Source organism: Lutjanus erythropterus, chromosome 23 (genome assembly GCF_056507025.1).
Source record: "Lutjanus erythropterus isolate fLutEry1 chromosome 23, fLutEry1.hap2, whole genome shotgun sequence".
Classification (NCBI taxonomy): Eukaryota; Metazoa; Chordata; class Actinopteri; order Lutjaniformes; family Lutjanidae; genus Lutjanus; species Lutjanus erythropterus.
In genome coordinates this window covers 20,695,973-20,717,528 of record NC_139339.1, presented here as the reverse complement: position 1 = coordinate 20,717,528, position 21,556 = coordinate 20,695,973, and the positions used below count along the sequence as shown (strand labels likewise).

At 40.4% G+C, this 21,556-nt stretch overlaps 1 protein-coding gene across 6 annotated transcripts in view; it reads left to right on the top strand.

Moving 5' to 3' along the window:
- The first annotated feature begins 850 nt into the window (after positions 1-850).
- The window catches only part of gigyf1a (GRB10 interacting GYF protein 1a), a 33,468-nt gene continuing 12,762 nt past the window's right edge, over positions 851-21,556 (top strand). Inside the window, exons 1-16 of one of the 6 annotated variants that reach the window (XM_084711616.1) lie at positions 851-1,117; positions 6,158-6,775; positions 6,869-6,932; positions 12,390-12,519; positions 12,762-12,857; positions 13,053-13,170; positions 14,526-14,634; positions 15,000-15,199; positions 16,711-16,940; positions 17,104-17,224; positions 17,605-17,790; positions 18,804-18,961; positions 19,572-19,740; positions 19,885-20,186; positions 20,747-20,850; positions 20,955-21,055. In XM_084711616.1, coding sequence (XP_084567742.1) covers positions 6,898-6,932; positions 12,390-12,519; positions 12,762-12,857; positions 13,053-13,170; positions 14,526-14,634; positions 15,000-15,199; positions 16,711-16,940; positions 17,104-17,224; positions 17,605-17,790; positions 18,804-18,961; positions 19,572-19,740; positions 19,885-20,186; positions 20,747-20,850; positions 20,955-21,055 — 2,059 coding nt within the window. In that variant the 5' untranslated portion in view covers positions 851-1,117; positions 6,158-6,775; positions 6,869-6,897. The remainder of the gene's footprint in view (positions 1,118-6,157; positions 6,776-6,868; positions 6,933-12,389; positions 12,520-12,761; positions 12,858-13,052; positions 13,171-14,525; positions 14,635-14,999; positions 15,200-16,710; positions 16,941-17,103; positions 17,225-17,604; positions 17,791-18,803; positions 18,962-19,571; positions 19,741-19,884; positions 20,187-20,746; positions 20,851-20,954; positions 21,056-21,556) is intronic. The other 5 variants (XM_084711619.1, XM_084711618.1, XM_084711615.1 and 2 more) reach the window with 5 other exon arrangements.

Sequence of the window (21,556 nt, the reverse complement as noted above, 5' to 3'; positions counted from 1 at the left end):
CGAAAGTTATCGGTTTCTCCCTTCTTTTAGGGCCTGACAGCAGTCACCTATTTTATGTATTTATTTACTGATTCATTGTAATTTGGGTAAGCAGCCATCTCCACATTGATACAACACTAATTTAGGTTTACGTCCCTAAATTTGGATTTATGAAACAGTTCTTAACTGTGCAACAGATCTCAGCTTGGTTCTAAATTTAGATGTACTCATTTTAAACCTAATTTTGCTAAACTTTTATTAGAAATGATCTTAGATTATAATGAATGTTGTTGGTGTTGTTTCTTTGTGTCTAGGAGCTTTTATATTTTTACTCAGCATCTAATATATGATATAATGGACCCATTTCAAAGGAACAGACTATGTAGACGTCCATTAATACTGTAGTGCCAGTTACCCAACAACGTCCTCTGCTGGCAAAAACCCAACACTGCAGTCCACGCAAACGTATTGCACATGCGCAGTTCGACATTACCGCTCAACATGCCCTGCTAGTCATTCAGTTCACTTTCAAGGGTATTGATTGCTAATTACAGAAAATATCCCATTATACATTTCAAGCATGATGCCATAGACTGCAAAGTTGGTGAAACCGTTTTGTCAGACGTGAATTTCGTTATTCTATGACTGCGCGTAGCTGAATCTGAGCTGGCTGCTTGCTTTTGATGTACGTTTTCTTCATCTTATTCAATCTCATGCTAAAGTCGACCTCGGCTCATTAGACCCATCCAGCTAAACACGCTCTGCATTTGAGCGTGCCGTTGCAAAGTGCGATACACACCAGTGTCCAGGCTAGTAAATAGGGGTGTGTTTGCCCTGCTACAACATTGGTTAGCCGCTTGTCAATGTCCAGTCACGTGGTATCACACGGACGGCCATGTTTCCGAAACACAAACAACAAGAAGAGCAGCGACTAGGAGCCAGCAGACACATACTGATACGCAGCTGCGACCGTTGGAGGAGAGGGAAAAATAATAAATAAAATACAGAGCGCGACTTTCTGAAAGTACGATTCTGTCGAATGAATACGTTTACAGTGTTTAAAGAGACCAATGCATACGATATATTGGCTGTAGACACGCCGTGCAGACAAGCAGTCTGGTAGCTATAAACAGTGAAGGTAAGCCATGGTTCCTCTTTGCAGCTTGTCTTTCAGCTAGCTGGCTAACACGAGCTAACAAGCTAACCTCATCTCATGCAGCTCGAATGGTTTGGATTTATCTGTTGGGAGAAGGGCGTCCTCACTAACTTCATTTACGTGTTAAACTCTGTTGTTTCTGTCATTGTGTGCGTTTTGTTTACATCGCTTTAGCGCTAGCTAAGCACCGACAGCGGAGTGGAGGTGGTCGTCCGCACATTGGCGGAGCAGGCCGGGGAGTCTAAGCTCAACACTCCGCCCCCTCCGCCATCATATCTGGTGTCATTTGAACCTACAAGCGAAGGCCTTTACGATCAACGCATACCTTGTGCTAGGTTAGGTAGCAAGCTAGCTAACCCATGTCTGTTATGCAACAGAAATATAATACTGTAGAGCAAATTATGTTGTATAGATTTGATTTATCGCCATTTTCCTACAGATCCATCCGCTGTAATTAGCTTGAAATACGAACAATGTATACGCTAATGTAGCTCGCAACCACTGACGGAAGCTAATGTCAACTCGAGCTATGTTGTCTATACGTTAGCCATCTTTACTACCAAACAATTCAGCTTTGCTCAGTTTGTTAAAGTTACAAATTATGTATGCTGAATGGTAGCTTTAGCACGGCTTAGTAGTCTGCATCCGCGCAGCTTGTAGTCGTCGTCCCGCCACGTTTTGAAATGCATAATGTTTGCAAATATTCAAATGCAGCAGAGATTTAATAGTCTGCAAGCATTGTTATGCCAATGTGACCTTGCTTGAGTTTTCTCAGTGCAAAGTTAGTAATATTAGCTAATACATGAGAGAGATGTCAATATTTTGACACCGAGGGGAATTGCTAGCGGGGTAAAGATGTTATGGTTGAAGCTAAATGTGATCGATTATCCGAGTTTTCGGCTGGATTGTGTTCTTTCATTATTAAAATTCTCTTAACTAATAGGTATTGACTGATCTCTTTGTAATTTATGCCATTTTTTAACCTAGAATGCCATAAATGAATCAAAAATGTTAAATGTATTCTTATTTTGCTGCCTTGGAGCAGACAAATAACTGCAAAGTGTACATGTTTGAAATCACAATGTTCACTTAATTACAAAACATTATTTTAAGTATGAATATAAGTAATAATAGTTATATCAAATGATACATAGACATTTATGAGATGCTCTCATCAATAAAGCAGGTGATCAAACTGTTGTGGCAGCCAGTAGTCTGCTAAAAATGGTATGCTCCATTTTTCAACGGGAGACTTTTTTTTCCCAAATTTATAATCGTGACAATTGTGTTTTGTCACGTAAGTTACTATAGAGGTTGTTAAGCCCTAAGTACTCAAACACACACACACACAGTCGACCTAATCTGTGGCAGATGAACCCAAACTAAAAAAGTATGATTTATACCCACACTGCAGTCGGATGTGAATTGGATCTGTCAGCATTCAATTTACCAATTGTCTGTTCTCTTGAACATGCATAGAGTTCTGTATTTATATGGATATGTTTAGTGATGTCCTTGTAGCTATTCAGAGCAGTAGGCCAGGCCTATTTCATTTCTTATTTAGCAGGGCCAGATTTGAAAAAGTTTTTTTTAAGTGTGTTAAACAATACACATTTTTCCCTCCACATTATGAGGTTTTACAATTGGGAAAAGAATGCAACTTTGCAGTCAGGAGTAGTTTGTGCTACCAGTGCTTAACAACTGATATAATCAATGAATGGGATAATTTGGCTTACTAATAAAAATGATCTTGTCTTAAAAAATGTAAAAACCCATAAACTTAGAATGATAGCGGGTCATTTAAATAAAATCACAATGATACATTTTTCGTATTTATGAACTGAATGATCACAGGGCCGGATTGTGGTTGTTAAAAGCCCTGATTCGGCCCATGGGCCACCAGCTGAATAGGCCTGAATTAAACTGTTTAAGTACTGCAATCATGTACTGAATTTCCTGTAAATTTTTAGGGTTGACCAATATCAATGAGGCTTAAGAAGTTGATCAAGTTTATATGCACAGCACAAAAGACTGTCATCTTCATTCACAACCAATTGCAAAAATATTTTTTGTTAGTTTATATTGGATTTTAACTTTATTCAGTGTATCTCGTGAAACGGCAAAATGCTGTTATAGCATGATGCCAGTGAGTGCCATACCTGCATCTAAACTTTGATTTTCCACTTCTCATAACACATGAAATGACTTCGCAATTAACTAAACAGGGACGTGAGGGCAATGCTAACAAAAGTATAAAATAAAATTGGGTATTACAGTTAATATGTCACTTCCTACTAGCCCTGTGATGTGAGCAAATAGTGTCTCAGTATTTTCTGGCATTTTGACAGTGTTGACATTTGATGCTATTTTTAAGCAAGCCACATTGTGTTACATGTGAGTCAGTCAGACTTACATATTTGTTGTTAATCCAGTCAGCGCTCTTTTGACTAATGATTTAGTGCACACAGGAGTTAAATTCCTCTTCTTTTAAAGTCATTGGAAAGCTTGTTCCCACCACAAACTTCAAACATCAGGTACATAAAATTAAACTAGTTTAAACTAGAGTTTTAAACTATGCAGCTGCAGGGAGGTGAAACGGACTTGTAGGTTGGAAAATTACATAATTCACAAGTAGAAACACCTGGATGAAATTAGTTAGTTGTTCATATTTGCATTTCTTAAAATTGAAATGGCATGTATTATGTGTATCAATTTAAATTCAGACAATGCACAAATCACTATGTGCCAACAGGGGTGCCAACGCAGTAATTACTTGAGCTGAACAATTAATCCAACTATTATTGAAATTGCAATACAGTGGAATATCCAAATCTCAGAGCAGCTTTTTCCCTGGCCTGCAAATCATATTGTCCTCACTTAAGGGAACTTGTTTAGTAGAGACCCTAGCAAAAATCATAAAATCCCGTTTTTATTTTTCCAGTGAAAAAAATCCATTCCCACTAAAATCATGACTTGTATCACAAACACAATATTTATGTATTATTTATTGCTTTTAAGCCCTGGTACTTAACAATACCCCAAAGTCCTGCCCCCCTTGATTTACTAGCCTCTGTTCCTCTAGGGTTTCATTAAGTTTCTTTCAAGTAGTCTGTCTGAGAAACTGAAACCTGTTCCTGGGGATTTCTGTCCATATTTTCAAATATACTGTATGTACGAATTTTAGAGCAATTGGTATACATTTTAATGCAGATAAAACAATTGATATTTTGTTATCATTCAAAAACTACAGCCCTAAAAGGCTTTTTCTGTATGCTGATGGCTAAGACTCACGGTGGAAAGGTCTCAACATGGATCCAAACGACAAAGACACTTACGTTTAAATTAATGTGAACATATATTTGGTTTTAGAGTGACCAATGCTGGGTTTGGTCAGCCTATCATAAGAGGAGTAAAGAAATTAGAAAATATTCACAGACAAGAAGCTGAAATCGTGACAGTTTGGATGTTTTTTTTTTTACTCAAAAATGACACAAAAGGATGAATTGATCACCAGTTAATTTAATTATCAATAAATAGTCGATTAATCGTTGTAGCTCAAGTGGCAGATGATGATTTATGATGTTGTTCATAAAGTAATTTCATGTGCAGAAGACCTAGCCCTACCAATGCCTTGTTTCATAAAAGGCAATCCTCATCTAAATTGGGTACCTTTGTACTTCTTTTTGTTGTCCTTTGGATTAGCTGGCAAAGCCTAGAAATCTGCAGTAGATTGTAAAAATAATACCAAAAACTGAAACACAAAAGCATACCAGAACTCTGTACAACAGCATAAGATAATGCTAGATGGTGCATTGGAAACATAATCACTGTCATTGAATATGATGGCATATTGCCCACCCACACAGTGTTTAGGATATGTGTTAAATCACATCTTGAATTCCAGCTAGTTCACATAGTGTTGCTATGGTAGTTGTGCATTTAAAAAGCAGTGATCTGTGGAAATACAATGTGAAAACAAAAAATGATTTAAAAAAAAAGAAAAAACGGAAAATTAGGTCTTGATTAAAGCTACTATAAGGAGTTTTTAACTGGGTATGAAACAGTCTCATTTTATGGCTGAAGTCTTATTATGACCTATGTAAACAAACAAGACCATCTATGTGAAGATCTGCTATTTCTGTATAGTTATTCTTAATGGCTGCTATGGGGACTGATTCTCCTTGAAATTAGATGAAACAAGCTTGTGTTACATTTTCCCAACCAGAGTTACAATGAGAAGTAGGTTAGCCAATTAAAAAGAAGCAGGGGGATTATTTACATCAGTGTGTTTTTGATGTTATCTTTTGTGGTTAAAAAAAAGTCACTTGTGGTTAAGTGTAACAGACAGGCAGGCAACTTTGTTTCTGCTAGCACTAGTTGTATGTCTGTCACTTTACTTAAAGTGAGGTGGCTTACTCCTGCATCACTAAGATAAGAGGAAAGAAGTGCTTTAAATATAAAGATGCTAGCCCTTGGCTCATATCCTAGAGACATCCTAACTCTGTATGAACGTTAACCGTTGAAATTTAGCTGCCTGGATTTTGGTTTGGTTGCCATGACATTTTGAGGAGCTATCCCCAGCCAGCTGCATGGTTTCAGAAGCAGCTGGTTCACAACATCACTGAAATAGACTGTCTAGATTTCTAGATGGAAAATCTCTGAGCAGCAGCAACACTGGGCCGTGATTGAGCACTAGACTACAAATAGTTTGCTGTTTTCATTTATTCGTGGTGGAATACCTCTGTGTTTTTCTCCCTGCCCGGTCTTCTGTGACGGATTGATCGAATTGGGCCGGTACCTCTCAGATAGTCCAAAGCAGGCCGCGAAAATAGTGTGTCATGGCTACACAACGGAAAATCAAATTACACTTCGTTTCCTCTCACAATATAGGCGGACTGCCAAGCTGTGAAAATGCGTCTCACCGGCAGCTAATTTATTAAGTGTACACAATTTTTTCCATCTCTCTTTGAATCATTTGATTTCTCTGATCCACCCCCCTCTCAATCTCTGCTTTATTTCCAGTGGTGCAAAGGGAGGAGGACAGGAAATAAAGGAGTTACCTGGAGGGTCTCCGTCAATCCACATTTCAGTTGGAGCGAGAGAAAAGGCACGGAGGGGGAGAGAGAGAAAGGAGAAGAGGAGTGCGAGTCGCGTCTGCTCTTGGCAGCTGTTCCAGCAGCCTGTTTCATTGTTTTGGCTGTTATTTCGTTCCTGCGTTACCTTTTTTGATGAATCAGTTCAGATTTTTAACTTTAATGTGAGATATAACTGCTGTAAAAAAAAACAAAAAGAAAACATTATTACTAGCAAAGAGTGTTTTATTTTGTTCCATTGTTAATTTCTGAGGTTCTTTTTGTTTCTTTTTTTATGTTTAACAACCTTTTTTGGCTGTGAGTAGCAGGAGCTTCCATTCTCCAAACTATCGTCGAATCCCCTTCCTTTATCTAGTTAGGACCTGATAACCTGATATTCCTCAAGCACCTGAAACTGGCAGCTATTCTCTTTGTGTCTGTGTGTTTGGGGAGCTCTGTGACCACAGCTTAAGCACCACTCAGCCTTTTAGTCACCTAAGCCTAACTAAAGCAAGCCAGCTCTAGCCTGGTCCAGCCCAGTCCAGCCTGCTCCGCTCATCTGGACAGGGTAAGGCAGCTTGTGGCATGTTTATTTCTTTGCTCACACATTTTCTGTAAGTTTTTCTGTTTCAGAAAAAGAGTGTTTTTTTTCTCCCCTCAGATACTCAGTTCTGTGTGGACGTGAGGAATATGACTGCTGAGACTCTTAACTTCGGCCCAGAATGGTAACTAATCTGATTTCTTTACATTATATCAGCACTTTTTTAAAGTACCATTGAATACATAAAGACCATGAACAAAATCAAAACTTTAAATAAATCAAACATGTAGGTCTGCAACCAACTTTTTTTTTCATACTTGATCAATCTGATGATTTTTTCTTCATTAATGTCTTAGTTGTTTGGTCTATAAAATGTTGATCACTGTTTCCCAAAGCCTAAGGTGATGTCTGGAAGTACATGGTTTTGTCCAAGACCCTAAGATATTTAGTTTAATGTCACAGACGAGTTAAAAAACAGAAAATATTTTCATTTGAAAAGCAGAAATTAGAGAATTTGGTATTTTTTTTAAAAATGAAAGTACGACTCAAATGTGATTAATTGATCAAAGTTGGTGTTTTTTTTTTTTGTTTGTTTGTTTGTTGTGTGATTATTTTGGATAGGGAGAGTTGAAGAGTAGACAGGAAAGAGGGTAGAAAGAGAGGGCATGACATGCAGCAAAAGGCCACAGGTTGGAATCGAACCTGTGGCCGCTGCAGAGTACTGACAGTCTCAGTACATGGGGTGCATGCTCTACCAGCTGAGGTACAGGGGCGCCCCAGTTAGTGATCAGTAATGGATTAATTGTTGCAGCTCTAGCAATGTATTTTATGATTTGTCTCCATTTGAGGTCTACTTTACTTACCTGTTATGGAGGTTTTGACCATATCACCCCTACTTCTACTTCTGCAAACATTTTACTCAGTCATGGAACTTTAGATGCTTAAAAATTGACTTTTGTCTGCTCCATGCGAGTCAGATTTCACGTGTAATTATGTAGCCTAATCACAGTCTGATACACATTTGCTTGTTTGAGTGTAAGAAAATATCAATACACTTGAGTATCACAATGTTATTTTTTGTGATAGTGCATTAGTCTACAAAAACACTGTATCATGATACTTGCAAAGATTCATGGCAGTGGTTCATTTTCTGTTGTGTTTAAACCCCTGAGCTCTAGATAGCAGTGTTTTTATTTAAATTTTTTTCACTGATTGATTGACTTCTGATTGCATAATTCAGATTTTATGCATATGATGTGTTCTTTACTGGATTTGGTTGTCCAGACCGAAATCTGCTGGAAGGGCGATTAAACGGAGCCCCAGCATCGTCCAACAGTCATAGGGTGTACACAGTTATAAAACTGATCATTCTGTTGTTAAACACATTATGGAGCTGTTAGCTGGTGCTTATCTGTCAAAACAAAGACTGACTTGGTTAAATCAAGCTAGCCTTGACAAGAAGCTAACATTACAACCATATTCAACATTGGAGTGTAGGCCTGCAGCTATCAATTATTTTCATTGTCGGTTAATCTGTTGACTATTTTTTTAATTTACTGATTCATTCTTTGGTCTATAAAATGTCAGGAAATGGTGAAAAATTGTTGATTAGTGTTTTCCAAAGCTCAAGATGACATCATCAAATGTCTTATTTTGCTTACAACCCAAATATATTCAGTTTACTGTCATAAAGGAGTAAAGAAAAAAGAAACTATTCACACTTAAGAAACAGGAATCAGAGAATTTAGTATTATAAAATTACTTAAATCGATTCATCATTTATCAGATTAGGCAATTAAGTTGATAATCGGTTAATTGTTGCAGCTGTATTAGAGTTACTTTACGTCTTCTCTGTGGATGTCAGCGACAGTTGTTGGGGTCAGTGTTGGGAGATGTTTGATAGTGGAGACAACTGGAAATTTAATAATGAACTGACTTTTTAAGCATTTGTTCTCTTCAAAGTGACGGGATGATCTAAATATCTGACGTTAAAGATCAAAGTATGCACACCAATGTTACAGATATTGAGCATCATCACTCATATCTTCACTTGTAATATTTGCATTATGGTCAGTAACACTGGTGTTTTTACAAGTTCATTAACCGGGGGAAAATTCACTCACTGTCGCACCCGTTATGGACGTGTTATTAAACCAGGGGGTTAATGAAAAAAACTGGGATTAATCCTCTGGAAGCTGTAATGTGCACCATGGAGGTGATATCATGGAAATCTTGGCCACATATTTTTAGATATCTTGTCATGGACCAAATGGTGAAGCCAGGATATCCGTAATAAATTTCATGGAAAAATGTCCCTCGCTTGTGAAGATCAGAGCTGAAGCTATTAGTCATTTAATTAGTCATTTGAGAGAGGACTATAACTATTTTGATGACATGGTGAGTAATTTTGCGAGTCCTTTACAGTATGATAGTCATTGACCAAGAACATTGTCAGCAGATTGATTAATCGATAATGAAAATAGTTGTTAGTTGCATATTTTGCTCTGGACTAAGAGACCAGCCATCATTGTCTTTAGATCCTGCAGTCTAGAGGGGAAGGAATGTGTAGTAGTAAATCACTGTAACTATCCACATGGGTTCAGTGGGTTTGTATATACATTTCAGTGTTTCCAGGTTGTGCGTTCAAAGACTGTTTTCTCTTGTAATCATTAACTTCAGCAAAACAGTGTTTACCTGAAGTTAGAATGTAGGTATTGTCACAGTGGTGTCCTGTCCATCTTTGTGTGCCTGCTGTTTCTCCTCCTCCTCTTCTTCAGTGTATGTTTGTGTAACGATTAATGGGGGGGCGTAGTCTTCAGTTTGGTAGCACTCCATCTCTAACGGCCTGTGACTGCTGTGTGCATTCTTGGTGCGGCGCCAGCCTCGCAGAATATTTCTCTCTTTACACATATGCAGCTGCTTTCCTCTCAGTGGCCCTTCTAGCCTGCTTTCATCCTCGTAGCCCTTTTTTAATATTGCTATGCAGCAGGCCAGTTCATGCGCTCACCACATACAGCTGTCTGGCCAGCATGTTTACAAGTCTTTTAATACCCGTTAGCATCACAAATTATTTAGACCATTTGAGGTTTTGTTGGCAGAAGAGTCGGCAAATATGCTGTTAGTCATTGTGGGAGAATTCAAAGTAAAAGCCTTCTGCCTGGCATTTAGATTTATGTAACAAATTCTTAGCCCACCTTTGCTCTTTAAGACTCTCACACAGGATTATGAATGTATAGATTGGAAGATTTAATGCTTGGTCCTGTTAGGGAGGGAAGCTACATTTTGCTAAAGTAAATACAAGTGAAGTGGATGTAATTATGCAAAAACATTTCTTAGCACCCCACCCACTGGCATGTTTCCTGAGCTCTCCTCTTGTTATGCATATGAGCCACTGCTCCACTTATTTTTACCCTCTTTGATATGCCACATGCTACCAACTGGCCTTTCATGATTCTTTCTTTTACCTTGTGCACCCCACACCCACCCCCTACACCTCTCAGAGTTGCATATGGTTTTGATGTGGGGCTGTGAGTCAATGACACACTTTGTAGAGGCATGTGAATGGAGGCATTGTTAAACAGCAGGCCTTGGAATCTGGCCTGCTAGTAATAGCTTTTTAAAATGAAATCTTGAGATTGGAAAGCTAATATATCATCTGTGTCGAGCCAAGTGTATTCAGGGGGACCTGCGTAGGAGGATGGATGATTTGTTACAGAACATTTAGTAGATTCCTTTTTCTCTGCTGCGAGATGGATGCTATTAGATATTTTTCTCGAATTCAGATGAAAAGGAATTGTATTGTGGTTGCACAATAGCTCATTTTTTTTGTTTTCTGTGCCAACAGGAATTGACACCATGCTATTTATAAGTGTTTTTCTTGTGTATTTGATACTCTTTAAGTCAGTGCTGGGTATCTGTACTTGACTCCTTTTAGAGAATTTTATTAAAAAAAATTACTCTTTCTATTTTTTTGCTTGCAGCCCATTGCCAAAAGTGTTTTTCGTTTTAATCCGACGTGTGATTGTTCACTACTGCTGCAGTTACAACCCATAGTCTGTGGTACACTTGGGCAATATCATCAATATATCTGCACAGGTCATAAAATAATAGCGTAATCAAAAATAAAACCATATGAAATGCACAGCAATTATTTCAGGAATGCTTCTATACACATAATAGATATCAAATGAAGTACTCTATTTGTACTAGTATCACCTTTAGGGTTATTTTACTGGTGATTAATTTCCCTGTCAACTAAATGCAAACTAGTTGACTAGTCTGAAGAAAAACAAAACTGCATGCATTAGGAGTCATTTGAAGCACATTCTTTATTGACCAAATCATGTTAAAATATGCTGCTGAAATGTTGGCCACTTCAAGCTGTGCATTATGAACATGGCACGTTATCCTTAAAAACATAACAGCAACTTATTAAATGCTTCACCCTTTCAGACTGACAAGGATCACAGTATCTTTAGGGAAACGACATAACTTACCCGGATCTTAAGTTAGCTGCCTGCACATTATGGCTAATGCTAGCAGTGCAGCAGCCTGCTCTGCTTGCAGGTTAAAAGGATAGTTCACCCAAAAATGAAAATTCAGTCATTATGTACTCAGCCTCATGCTGATTGAAGGTCGGGTTTAGTTTTTCAGGCCCCAAAACACTGCTGCCGTTTCACAGCAAAACAGTGTTGCAGAGTCTCCCAAACAGTGGAAGTGAATGGTGACAAGTTTTCAAATGTAATACAAGTTTCCTAAAGCCCCAACTTGCCAAGGTGACTTAAAACTGTTATTTGCACCATGATTTTAGCCTGAATCTTCACTGTAGATCCTTAGGTTAGAGCCACGTTCACATGCACACTGAAGTGGGTGTACATGGTGTGACAGTGTGCAAACAGCATGTCAGGACTTGAGGAGACTTGGATTACACCAGATGAGCAGTATAGAGGCGTTTTATGTCTTTTTTTTTTATATTTGAAAACCGGTCACTATTAACTTCCATTGTTTGTGAGATTATGCTAGTCTGTTTTCCTGTGAAACCCCAACAGTGTTTTGCAGACTAATAAAACAACCCAGACCCTCAATCAGCATGAGGCTAAGTAGACAATGACTGAATTTTCATTTTTGGGTGAAGTATCCCTTTAATGTCCATGCTGAATGTGGTTACTCATATCTCCAGTCAAGTGGTTATATACCAGTTTAATCTAACACAGCCCACATTCTACCTTATTTTCATTTTCTACATCAAAATACTGACCAACCGTGCTGGTTTTGAGCTGTCATCTGTCCCATAACATCCAGGCCATTGGGACATTCGTCCTGTCTGCTGCAGCACCTGCTAGAGGCTGGCAGCTGCATAACAGCTTAGAGGCAACAGTTAACTGGCATTATACATGAATAAAATATTGATAAATAGTTTAACCAACTAGTGTTCCTGGTGCAGACTAGCGAGGGTGGAAACTTGTACTTGTATAGTCGACTAATCACACAGATCACTAATTAGTTTGAGTATCATCAAGTCCTACCTTTCAAATCGTACACTACAACATGTTATGTCTGTTTGAGATTCATATGAGAGATGGTGATGTTAAGTATTTGCATTATCCTATTCTTAATGATTCCTGTGCTCTTCCTCACACAGGCTCCGTGCACTGTCCAGTGGGGGGAGTGTGACGTCCCCCCCTCCTTCCCCCGCCATGCCAAAGTACAAGCTGGCCGAGTACCGCTACGGCCGAGAGGAGATGTTAGCACTTTATATCAAAGACAACAAGGTTTGTGGGAGACCTCCTTAAAGACTCTCCTGGGACTGTGTGAATCACAGAATGACAACAATGATCTTGAATGTGAAACAATGTTAAGGAAGTCTTGGGTGCTAAAAGTGATCACACCAGCATGCACATTGCTTTCAGTCTTCCTTTTACTTTCCTGTCCTCAAAAACAACAACCTGTTTGTAGGTCAGTTGTTTTTTGAAGAATAGTTTTGACTGTCAAGTGTCTGTTGGTGTTGTTTCAGGTCCCAGAGGACATGCAGGATAAGGAGTTTGCTGCTATTCTGCAAGATGAGCCCATGCAGCCACTGGCACTGGTGCCTCTCACTGAGGAGGAGCAGGTCTGCCACCGACACACACGCTCACAAATTGCACTGATACCTGCAAATGTTCAACAGTTTGAGCTTGTCATGTGATATCTCGATAACGTGACACGACCAAAGCGGACTGTTCTGTTGGTTGACAAATGTGGCTGTGAGCTCACATTCCTCACATTCCTCCCTTTTGCTCTTTCCATTCTCTCTCTCTCTCCGCAGAGGAACTTCTCCATGTCTGTGAACAGTGTGGCGGTGCTGAGGCTCATGGGAAAAGGGGTGGGTGGGGCCGCCCCAGCTGGAGTGGTCCGCGGACGTGGGGCCACACGAGGTGGTCGAGGTAAAAGACTAAAGGCAGAAAAAATAACTCGCAGACACCCTTTAGAAGGGAAAAATCAGTACCAAATAAAGTACAGCGTTGATTCAGACTAAGTGCACTCATGATAAATCCACAAGCACTTGTGCTAAAGCTAACATGAGTCCAACAGCAACAGAAACGCTGCCCAAAACTCTTGGCCGAGGATACAATGGCTGATATCCAGCATAAGTAAAGCAGTTTATTCAAGCCAGCCACTGAAGTGTTTATTTCCCCTTTTTCTTCCACCATCTTGATGCAGCACACTTCCTCTTGGCCTGTCTAAATAGCCCTGCTTTTGTCCAGCCACACCTGTCTAAAACCACTAAGGCTTATGAACTCACCTTTTACACACACCGCACTCTGTGCATATGAATGGCCAATGTAAACACGAGCCGTCCGGTTCAGGACAGCCAAGGAAACGGCTTAGAAGAATGATGCTGTGTGGGTTTCATCATTTCTGTGCATGTACTATGTGTATGGCTGTCTGCAGGCTGAAGGCAATAGAAGCTTATGAAATAGCAGCATCCTATTTTGCTAAAGGGATAGTTTAGATTATTTGAAGTGGGCTTGTATGATTTAGCTTTAGACAATGTATTACCTACATGCAGAGGAGTACCAGCATGGAAGCTAAGTAATGAACTACTGTCTACAGGGTCAACAGCAAAATCTATTTAAATAAGGTCCACCCCCAAAAAATCTGTAACAGTTTAAACCAGCCAAACCAACCAGACTCCTTTAGGAAATACAGTAATTTTATCTCACAGACAATGGGAGCTGCTGGGCTACCGCTGCCTTGATCATTTAGTTTTTGTGTTATTGTGTGACTTTGGTGAATCTGAACTAACGTTTTAAAACACAGACGTCACACAATAACATAAAGCAACTTACTGATAGAGGCTGCAGTAGTCCAGCAAACCACATGTTCTGTGTGATAAAAGTACTTTTTTTCCTTAAGGATTCCGGCGGCTCTGGAGAGGCCGGTATTTGTCTTGTTTAAACAGCGGTTTCACGTCAGAAAAGGCTGTCCACCAGCAATGGTGAAGTGGTGAAAATATTCTCAATATAGTGTACACTAAAACTGATAATATTTTTTTGCTTAGGTGGCTAAAATATGTTTTACTGTTGACCCTGTCCACAGCAGTACGTTCTATGCTGCATCTCTGTTTCTCCATAATGGGGGGGCTACTGTAGGTAGCGTACAGATTATTGATAAGTATCTCATTCAACCCCACTTTGAATAATCTGATCTGTCCCTTTTAAGTTGTAAAAGTGTTGGTTAAATTATTCAAAAATGACAGTTGTATTACATATGAATAACTCCTTCTCTCTGTAATTAGGACGAGGTCGTGGTGAAGGTGGATTCTACCAAAGAAGTATTGAAGATTCGGAGGTGGGCTTCGGCCGCAGCGTCCGAGAGATACACCGCAGCCAGAGCTGGGATGACCGGTGAGAAAACCTCGGCACACAGTACCTGAAAGTCAAATAAACAGCAAATAAACCACAGCTCCATGGCGTAGTAAAGACATATATCCTCACTGCTGAGAGAATCTGTCATCCACTGTAATAAACTCAATAATCCGCTCTGGTATTTTTAGAGGTTTTTGCTCTTGTGGGACAATTTATCTTACTTTTGCAGCAATTTTTAAAAAAAATTGATTTAAATCTGTGAAAGGATATTTGTGGTGGTGAGATGCAAGTTTTGGCTGTACATATTTCTCTAGGATAAAAACTAGTGAATGTTTTGGCTTTGCTTTCCTCTGTTTATCACTTAACTGATATGAACTTCTCTCCATTTCCCTCCTTTTCCTCAGGGGTGAGCGTCGTTTTGAGAAGCCGCTGCGGCGGGAGGTTGGGCGTCCTGGCTTTGAAGAGTCTGCAGGTCCCGGGGGTCCAGGGAGGAAGGAGTACACAAGGGCTGACAGCGATAACTGGCGCACCCTCCGGGAGGAGCAGGACGAGGATGAGGGGGAGCCGGGCAGCAGCTGGAGACTCACTGGACCCCGCAGGGATGGTATGATAAATACAAACGTTTATGTATTTATTGTAGTGCTGCCTCAGACTCTTGTTTGGTTTGAAAATTAAAGCTGTACACGCGAGAATTGTCCTTTTAAAGTGCTCTGTGGGCAGTCTGTGCAACCTTAGTTTGGTTTTATTCACCACTGTGGAGGGACTGTTGCCATTAGCTTAGTTAAGCAGCAGTGTAGAATTGGTTTACTGGTGGTTGTCAAGGGTTTAACACTCAGTTTGCTGCTAATTTTAGTGCAAATGCTCTGTCAAAACAAGCATGGATTCATCAGAAATGCAGCTTAACTGGAAGTAAAATTTTCCAAATTGGTTCTAGACTATTTGCTAATCAAGAAAAGTGTGTTAACATTGAACAATAGTCATTTTAACGTGCAGGCTTTTTACTTACTAACCTAAGTATCTAAGTTTGCCCATACCATAACTTCTGTTCTCTAAGATGACTGGGTGAGTCATATGCAGGTTACATGGCCACTTTGTATGGAACTTAACTTCAAATCACATAAGACCAAAGGTCCTTTTCTTCAAGATTATATTAGACTTGCAGCACACCTACTAGTATATGATCCCTGTAAGGTAGCCTGTTTTGTTCCTTATGTAATCAGTAATACTCTGGCTTTAAAGACATAAAAAGGCAGATGTGACCATTCACATTAGTACAACAATTTGTATATTAGACGTCATCAATTGCAGAAATCTGTTGATTGAATAACATGCGTTAGTGCATCTCAGTTGTTTCAGTGGAAGACTCATGCGACACTTGTAGTACTGTGAACTTCTCAGACCAGCAAATTCTGGCATAAAGAAAGCCTTACTCTGCTTGGTTTGACTTGGAAGTTAGTTTAAATGTAAGATATGCTACTTATTATCATTATTTGTCATTGTTATTCCAAGAAGTTTCTGATAATTATTGTGGGTAAATCAACTAGTAATTAGTTAAGGTAATTTATAATTTAGATGTTAGATTATTCAACTAATTGCTTGGTGCAGCCCAAGTGTTACTTTTGGTTCTCAGTCAAGTTAGAGTATGTTACTTAACACCATTTGTGGTGAAAGCTGATAATATTTTCGATATAAAATGGCCTGTGTAGAAGATGGGTATTTATACTACTTCCCATTGCATGCCCCATTAAACCTCAGTTATGACTGTGTGCAGCAGGTCTAACATTAACAGTAGATAATAGTGACATCTAGTGGCAGTAGAGTGATTTTTACAACACACAGCAGATGGATTTTGACTGAAACAGAACTGTTTGAGGACATAACAGTGAGGATGAAGGACCACATGACTGCTTCCTATTAACACATTTAAACACATCCGAAACTCTGTATTTAAGCTGGTTAATGACAGAGCAACACCCCCAGAAGGTGGTATAAATATTTCCAAGACGCAACCACATGATTGTTTGGGCAACTGTGTGTTTTTGATACTTTCATGATGCTTTCTCTGATTATTACATGTGACAATATCCACACTGATGCAACCTCTTCCTTTGTCAGATGGTGGTCCTCGCTCAGCAGGCTGGCGGGACCATGGTGGTCCAGGTGAGAGCCGTCGAAGGAAGTTCGATTTCGACTTCCGGGACTCTGAGGGTCACGGTGGTGGCCGCCGGCGTGCAGGCAGTGACGGACTGGAGGATGACAGGGACGGCCTGCCCGAGTGGTGTACGGATGAGGAGGATGGGGAAATGGGCACTTTTGACTCGTCTGGAGCTTTCATGCCTATGAAGGTGTGTTTTTTGTTTTGTCTTTTGGCCAGGTTGTCCTAACAAAAGTGCAAGTCTGATATTTTCATATTTCAGTCAGTGATATTTCTATTATTGTCAGCCCTTGTGAATGTCCATGAACATTTGTTTCATATTTCCTCTCCTTCTCCTTGTCTTCCTCTATCAGAAGAGTGGCAAGGAGACAATCCTAGAGGAGGAGTTGGAGTTTAAGGGGATAGAAGAGGAGGAAGAGGAGGAGAGCCTCGCTGATACCGAGAGGAACAGTGCTGAAGGAGACAAGGACAAGGGTGAGTAAAGACGTTTCTTTATTTGATTATATTAGAAATCATTAATCACAACTTTCCATAGCTCAAAAGAATTCTCTCTCTTGTTATTTCTTTACAGTCTGATCACGCACAGGTGCAATGGGATATGTAGGCTTTTCTATACTAGCCTTATTGATACAGACTTGACTTTGTAAAAGTAAAATCAAACTGTTGATAAAACTGATAAAATGGACTACAATATATGAGCTTTTTGCACCCTAAACATGCAAAACAGCAGCTTGATTACACTTTGTCCTGAGAGTATTTCCTAGTTGATCACAGGCCCAGGAGGAATTCATTACTAATGACTGTCGTCATCATACTGAATGATTTTTTTTTCTTTTCCTGTCCTCCCCGTACAGAGAGTAAAGAAGCTGGCTCTGCTGTAGGGGATGGTGAGACGAAGCCAGCATCACCCTCCTCCTCTCCTCCAGTCCACTCTGCCCCTCCGTTCGCGGAGCCTCGGCCCAGCAACGCTGGCACAGCGGTGGACAACCCTCAGCTGAACAACAGCCACCCTGTCAAGGCCAGCAGCACACCCAGTGAAGGTAAACCTCATTCCAGGTCATTTTGTGTTCAAGTAGACTTTTGTGACCCCTCAATCTAATTGTAGGATGTGAGTGATCAAACAGAAATAAACAAGAAACAGTAATTCAACTAGTGACTAAGAGGATACTGAAAACTGACCAAATCATCTGGGGGGGGGGGGGGGGGGAGTGGAATTTTTTATTCATATAGAGAACAATAAAAAAAAAAATGCAAAATACCGAATGGATGACTTAAAATATTTTGTCAAACTTGACAGTAGATGTACACATTTTTGTCACTTTCTGTCAGTGGATCAGTTGGAAAAGTTGAAAGGGGAGAATATGGGGCTGAAACAGTGACATATTCAAAACTTCAAAAATAAAATGGTTGAAAACGAATTGAACTGAAAAAGGAAACATGGGCATGGAAACACTTGTATTGAAGAAACTTGTTAAACTTCTATTTTTTTAGCCTGATAGAAAAAAAAGAGTCCATAAAAGATGGGCAGGAGCTGGTGTCTGTACGAACCTCATATTGACAGACTCTCAGCAATAAACACAAGCTGAAAATGTTTTCTTGACCTTTAAATCCTTTTTGGAAGCAATGGGGCGACCAGCGCTGTGGATGATTCTTTTAAAGAGTTAACTTCCAAACCAGCACTGCCCAAACATTTGGCTATTCATACTTTTTTCTTGGATAACAACATTCTGGTCTGAAGCTTTTAGTCTCGCCTGGCTCTGCAAGTTTACAGCTTTTAGCTTCCTGCATTCAGCCAAGCTCTTTTAGTCACTGGACAGTGAGTGTGTGGGAGGAAATTCAGCCACGTTGATATTTTGGTTTGATACACAATATGTTTATCCCCGGACATTTAATATCTTGTTTACTGAACCCGCTGTCCCTGCTGTATCAGATAGAGAGCCAGTAGGTGGCTTGACTCCCCTTCCAACATCCAACATCATCATCCCGTAAATAGAAATACCAAAAATAGCCCCCATTGTTTTACTAATGTTTCTTCTTCTTGTTTTTGTGTCAGACGTGGCTCCAGCAGGGGGCTCCAAGGCCCAGCTGAGCCCCAGCGCTGTCACCACCTCCTCCACTCTGCCTCCCCCGCCCCCTTCCTCTGCTGCTCCTCTCCTCCCTCCATCTGGAGGAGACACCGAGGACGACGAGGGCATGAAGCACCTGCAGCAGGTAGGAACAACAGGAGGCTCACTTCATTACATTACATTACAAAAACATCTGAGCCAGTTTCCAAATGGTATTTTCTGGATACACAGACCAAATGTTGGGAATCTAAAGGGTTACTTTTTCATCTAAAAAATAATGAAACTAAAAATAATAAGACAATTTAACAGTCCTATATTGAATGTAAATGACCACTAGGTCATTTCTTGGTGCTGAAGAAAAAGAATCTTCCAGGTCCAAAACCTTTGGCCAGTTCAAAGATGAGCTTTATATGGTGGCATGATACTGTGTGTCAGGTTCTATACAGTTTTACAGGGAATCACAGTAAGATTAGAATGCAGATTCTAGGAGGAAAGAAGCTTCTTGAACCCAAATGTGAACTAAACCAGTAGAAGTGCATCTGAGCGACCCAAACTGAAATCTGTGTAATTAAAATAGCAATGAGTTTCTGCAAATAAGGACACACCTTGTATTGAAAATCCACAGACTAAAAGGGAGCGCAGTTGTGAGTAGGTAAGGTGTGAGTTCAGGGGACAACTGAGCCAATAAAACAAAAGTATGACTCTGTGTGTGTGTGTGTGTGTGTGTGTGTGTGTGTGTGTGTGTGTGTGTGTAGGAGGCAGAGAAGATGGTGGCATCACTTCAGGACACTTCTTTGGAGGAGGAGTGTTTCACCCAGGCTCTGCAGCAGCAGCAGGAGAGCAGGAACACAGCAGCTGCTCTGCCGCTGTCACATGAGGCCGCCATGAAGTGGTTCTACAAGGACCCACAGGGAGAGATCCAGGGTACACTCGCACACTGTGGCCTTGACACTCACTTGCACAATCATACATTCAAGCATAGAGTATTGATTCATAGGTATTACTACAGTCTGAGCTATTTTAAGTCAGGTAGACTTACTGTGCTACCTCTTTGACTCCCACCACCAGGCCCATTCACTACAGTGGAGATGTGCGAGTGGTTCCAGGCTGGCTACTTCACCATGACCCTGCTGGTGAAGCGGGGCTGCGACGAGGGCTTCCAACCCCTGGGGGACGTCATCAAGATGTGGGGCCGCGTGCCCTTCGCCCCAGGGCCCTCCCCGCCGCCCCTGCTGGTGAGACAGCCACCACCAACGCAGCGCCCGCAGCCCACCCGGGGGCCCGCTGGGACTGTGAGTCAGAGCTCAGCCAACGTAGAGGATGGGGAAGGGAGGATGCAGAGGAGAGGGAAGATTGATAGACAGGTCACGGTAAAAGACCAATGATTAATTCAAAAAATCCAATTCAGTTTAACATAATGGGCTCCATTTGAAAGTTTTTGAAATTACCCCCACTTAACTTTAAGACACAAAACTTTGTTATCATTTTAATTGTTTTACAGTTATCTCAATCACCCCTGTAGGAAGTGGGAAAGAGAGATCCATTCACACCATATTCATAGAAACACATAATGCAGCAGCCACCAGTTTAAGTCACTGGTTGCATGAAAGCTTCAGATTAGTGGAGCAGAACAGGGCAGGTCCCATACAGCATTTAATGATACATTTACACACTAGATAAAGATATTTCCTGTATGGTCAGTTTGTAACGTATGTCTTTGTGCTGAAGACACCTAGATTTGTTGGTCACCACAGTCTGTGGTTACAAACAATATACAGCACAGTTTACTGATGGCTGCATGTAAAAATATAAAACCTACCACAGTTTTTTCTTAGACTTAGCCCACTCTGTATGAAAAGCTTTTAAAAGTTTTGATATCTTGAGTTTGAAGGTGCATTGTACTGACCGGTGATCGCTTCCTTCATTGCAGGGAAACCTGGACCAGGAGCGCCTGAAAAAGCAACAGGAGCTGGCAGCAGCAGCAGCTCTTTATCAACAGCTCCAACAGCAGCAGCTATTCCAGCTCATTAACAGGTAGGCCATATCTGGACTAGTGTACATGAATTTGTGTTTGTGTCCCAGTTTCTATCATTTCTTGAGATTTTGACTTCTGTCGGGCTTTGCTCCGTGTGTTCCAGGTGCAGTGAGCAGGGTATGATGCCTTCGATGAACAGGTCGATGTCAGTGCCAGATACAGGGTCCATGTGGGACATGCATACCTCAGCTTCACAGCCGTCAGGTATGTTCTACACTAGCAGCGGGAGACGTAATCATTTCTCAGGTGCATCGTGATTCTCTCTTGAAATTTGAAATTTAAAACGCAATTCTCAATGTTATGATCACCTGTAAAAAATTTGTAAGACCGGAATGAAATCTTGAGGTGATTCCCACCCTATTCTACACTGCAACTGGGTGTGCATGCAAGTACACAATAGTCACGTTTCAGTGCCTACCTCGGTTTTAGGGTTAAGGTTCTGTGCAGCAGGGAAAATTTGTAAAGAGCAGTAAATTAGTTTGAAAAAGCTTAAACATTTAACAGTGGCCCATTGTCCATAATTACTACTGTAACAGTTAAGGCACTCATACACTGATATATTGTCCATAAGAAGAAATAAACAACAAATGTCAGTAATGCTCCATCATAAGACTCAGACCTATTAATAATTCTTGAACAGCTTGTGCTCGTTTATGCAGAGCTGTACAGTGGACGGACTAACATGCACACATGAAGGCATATTGT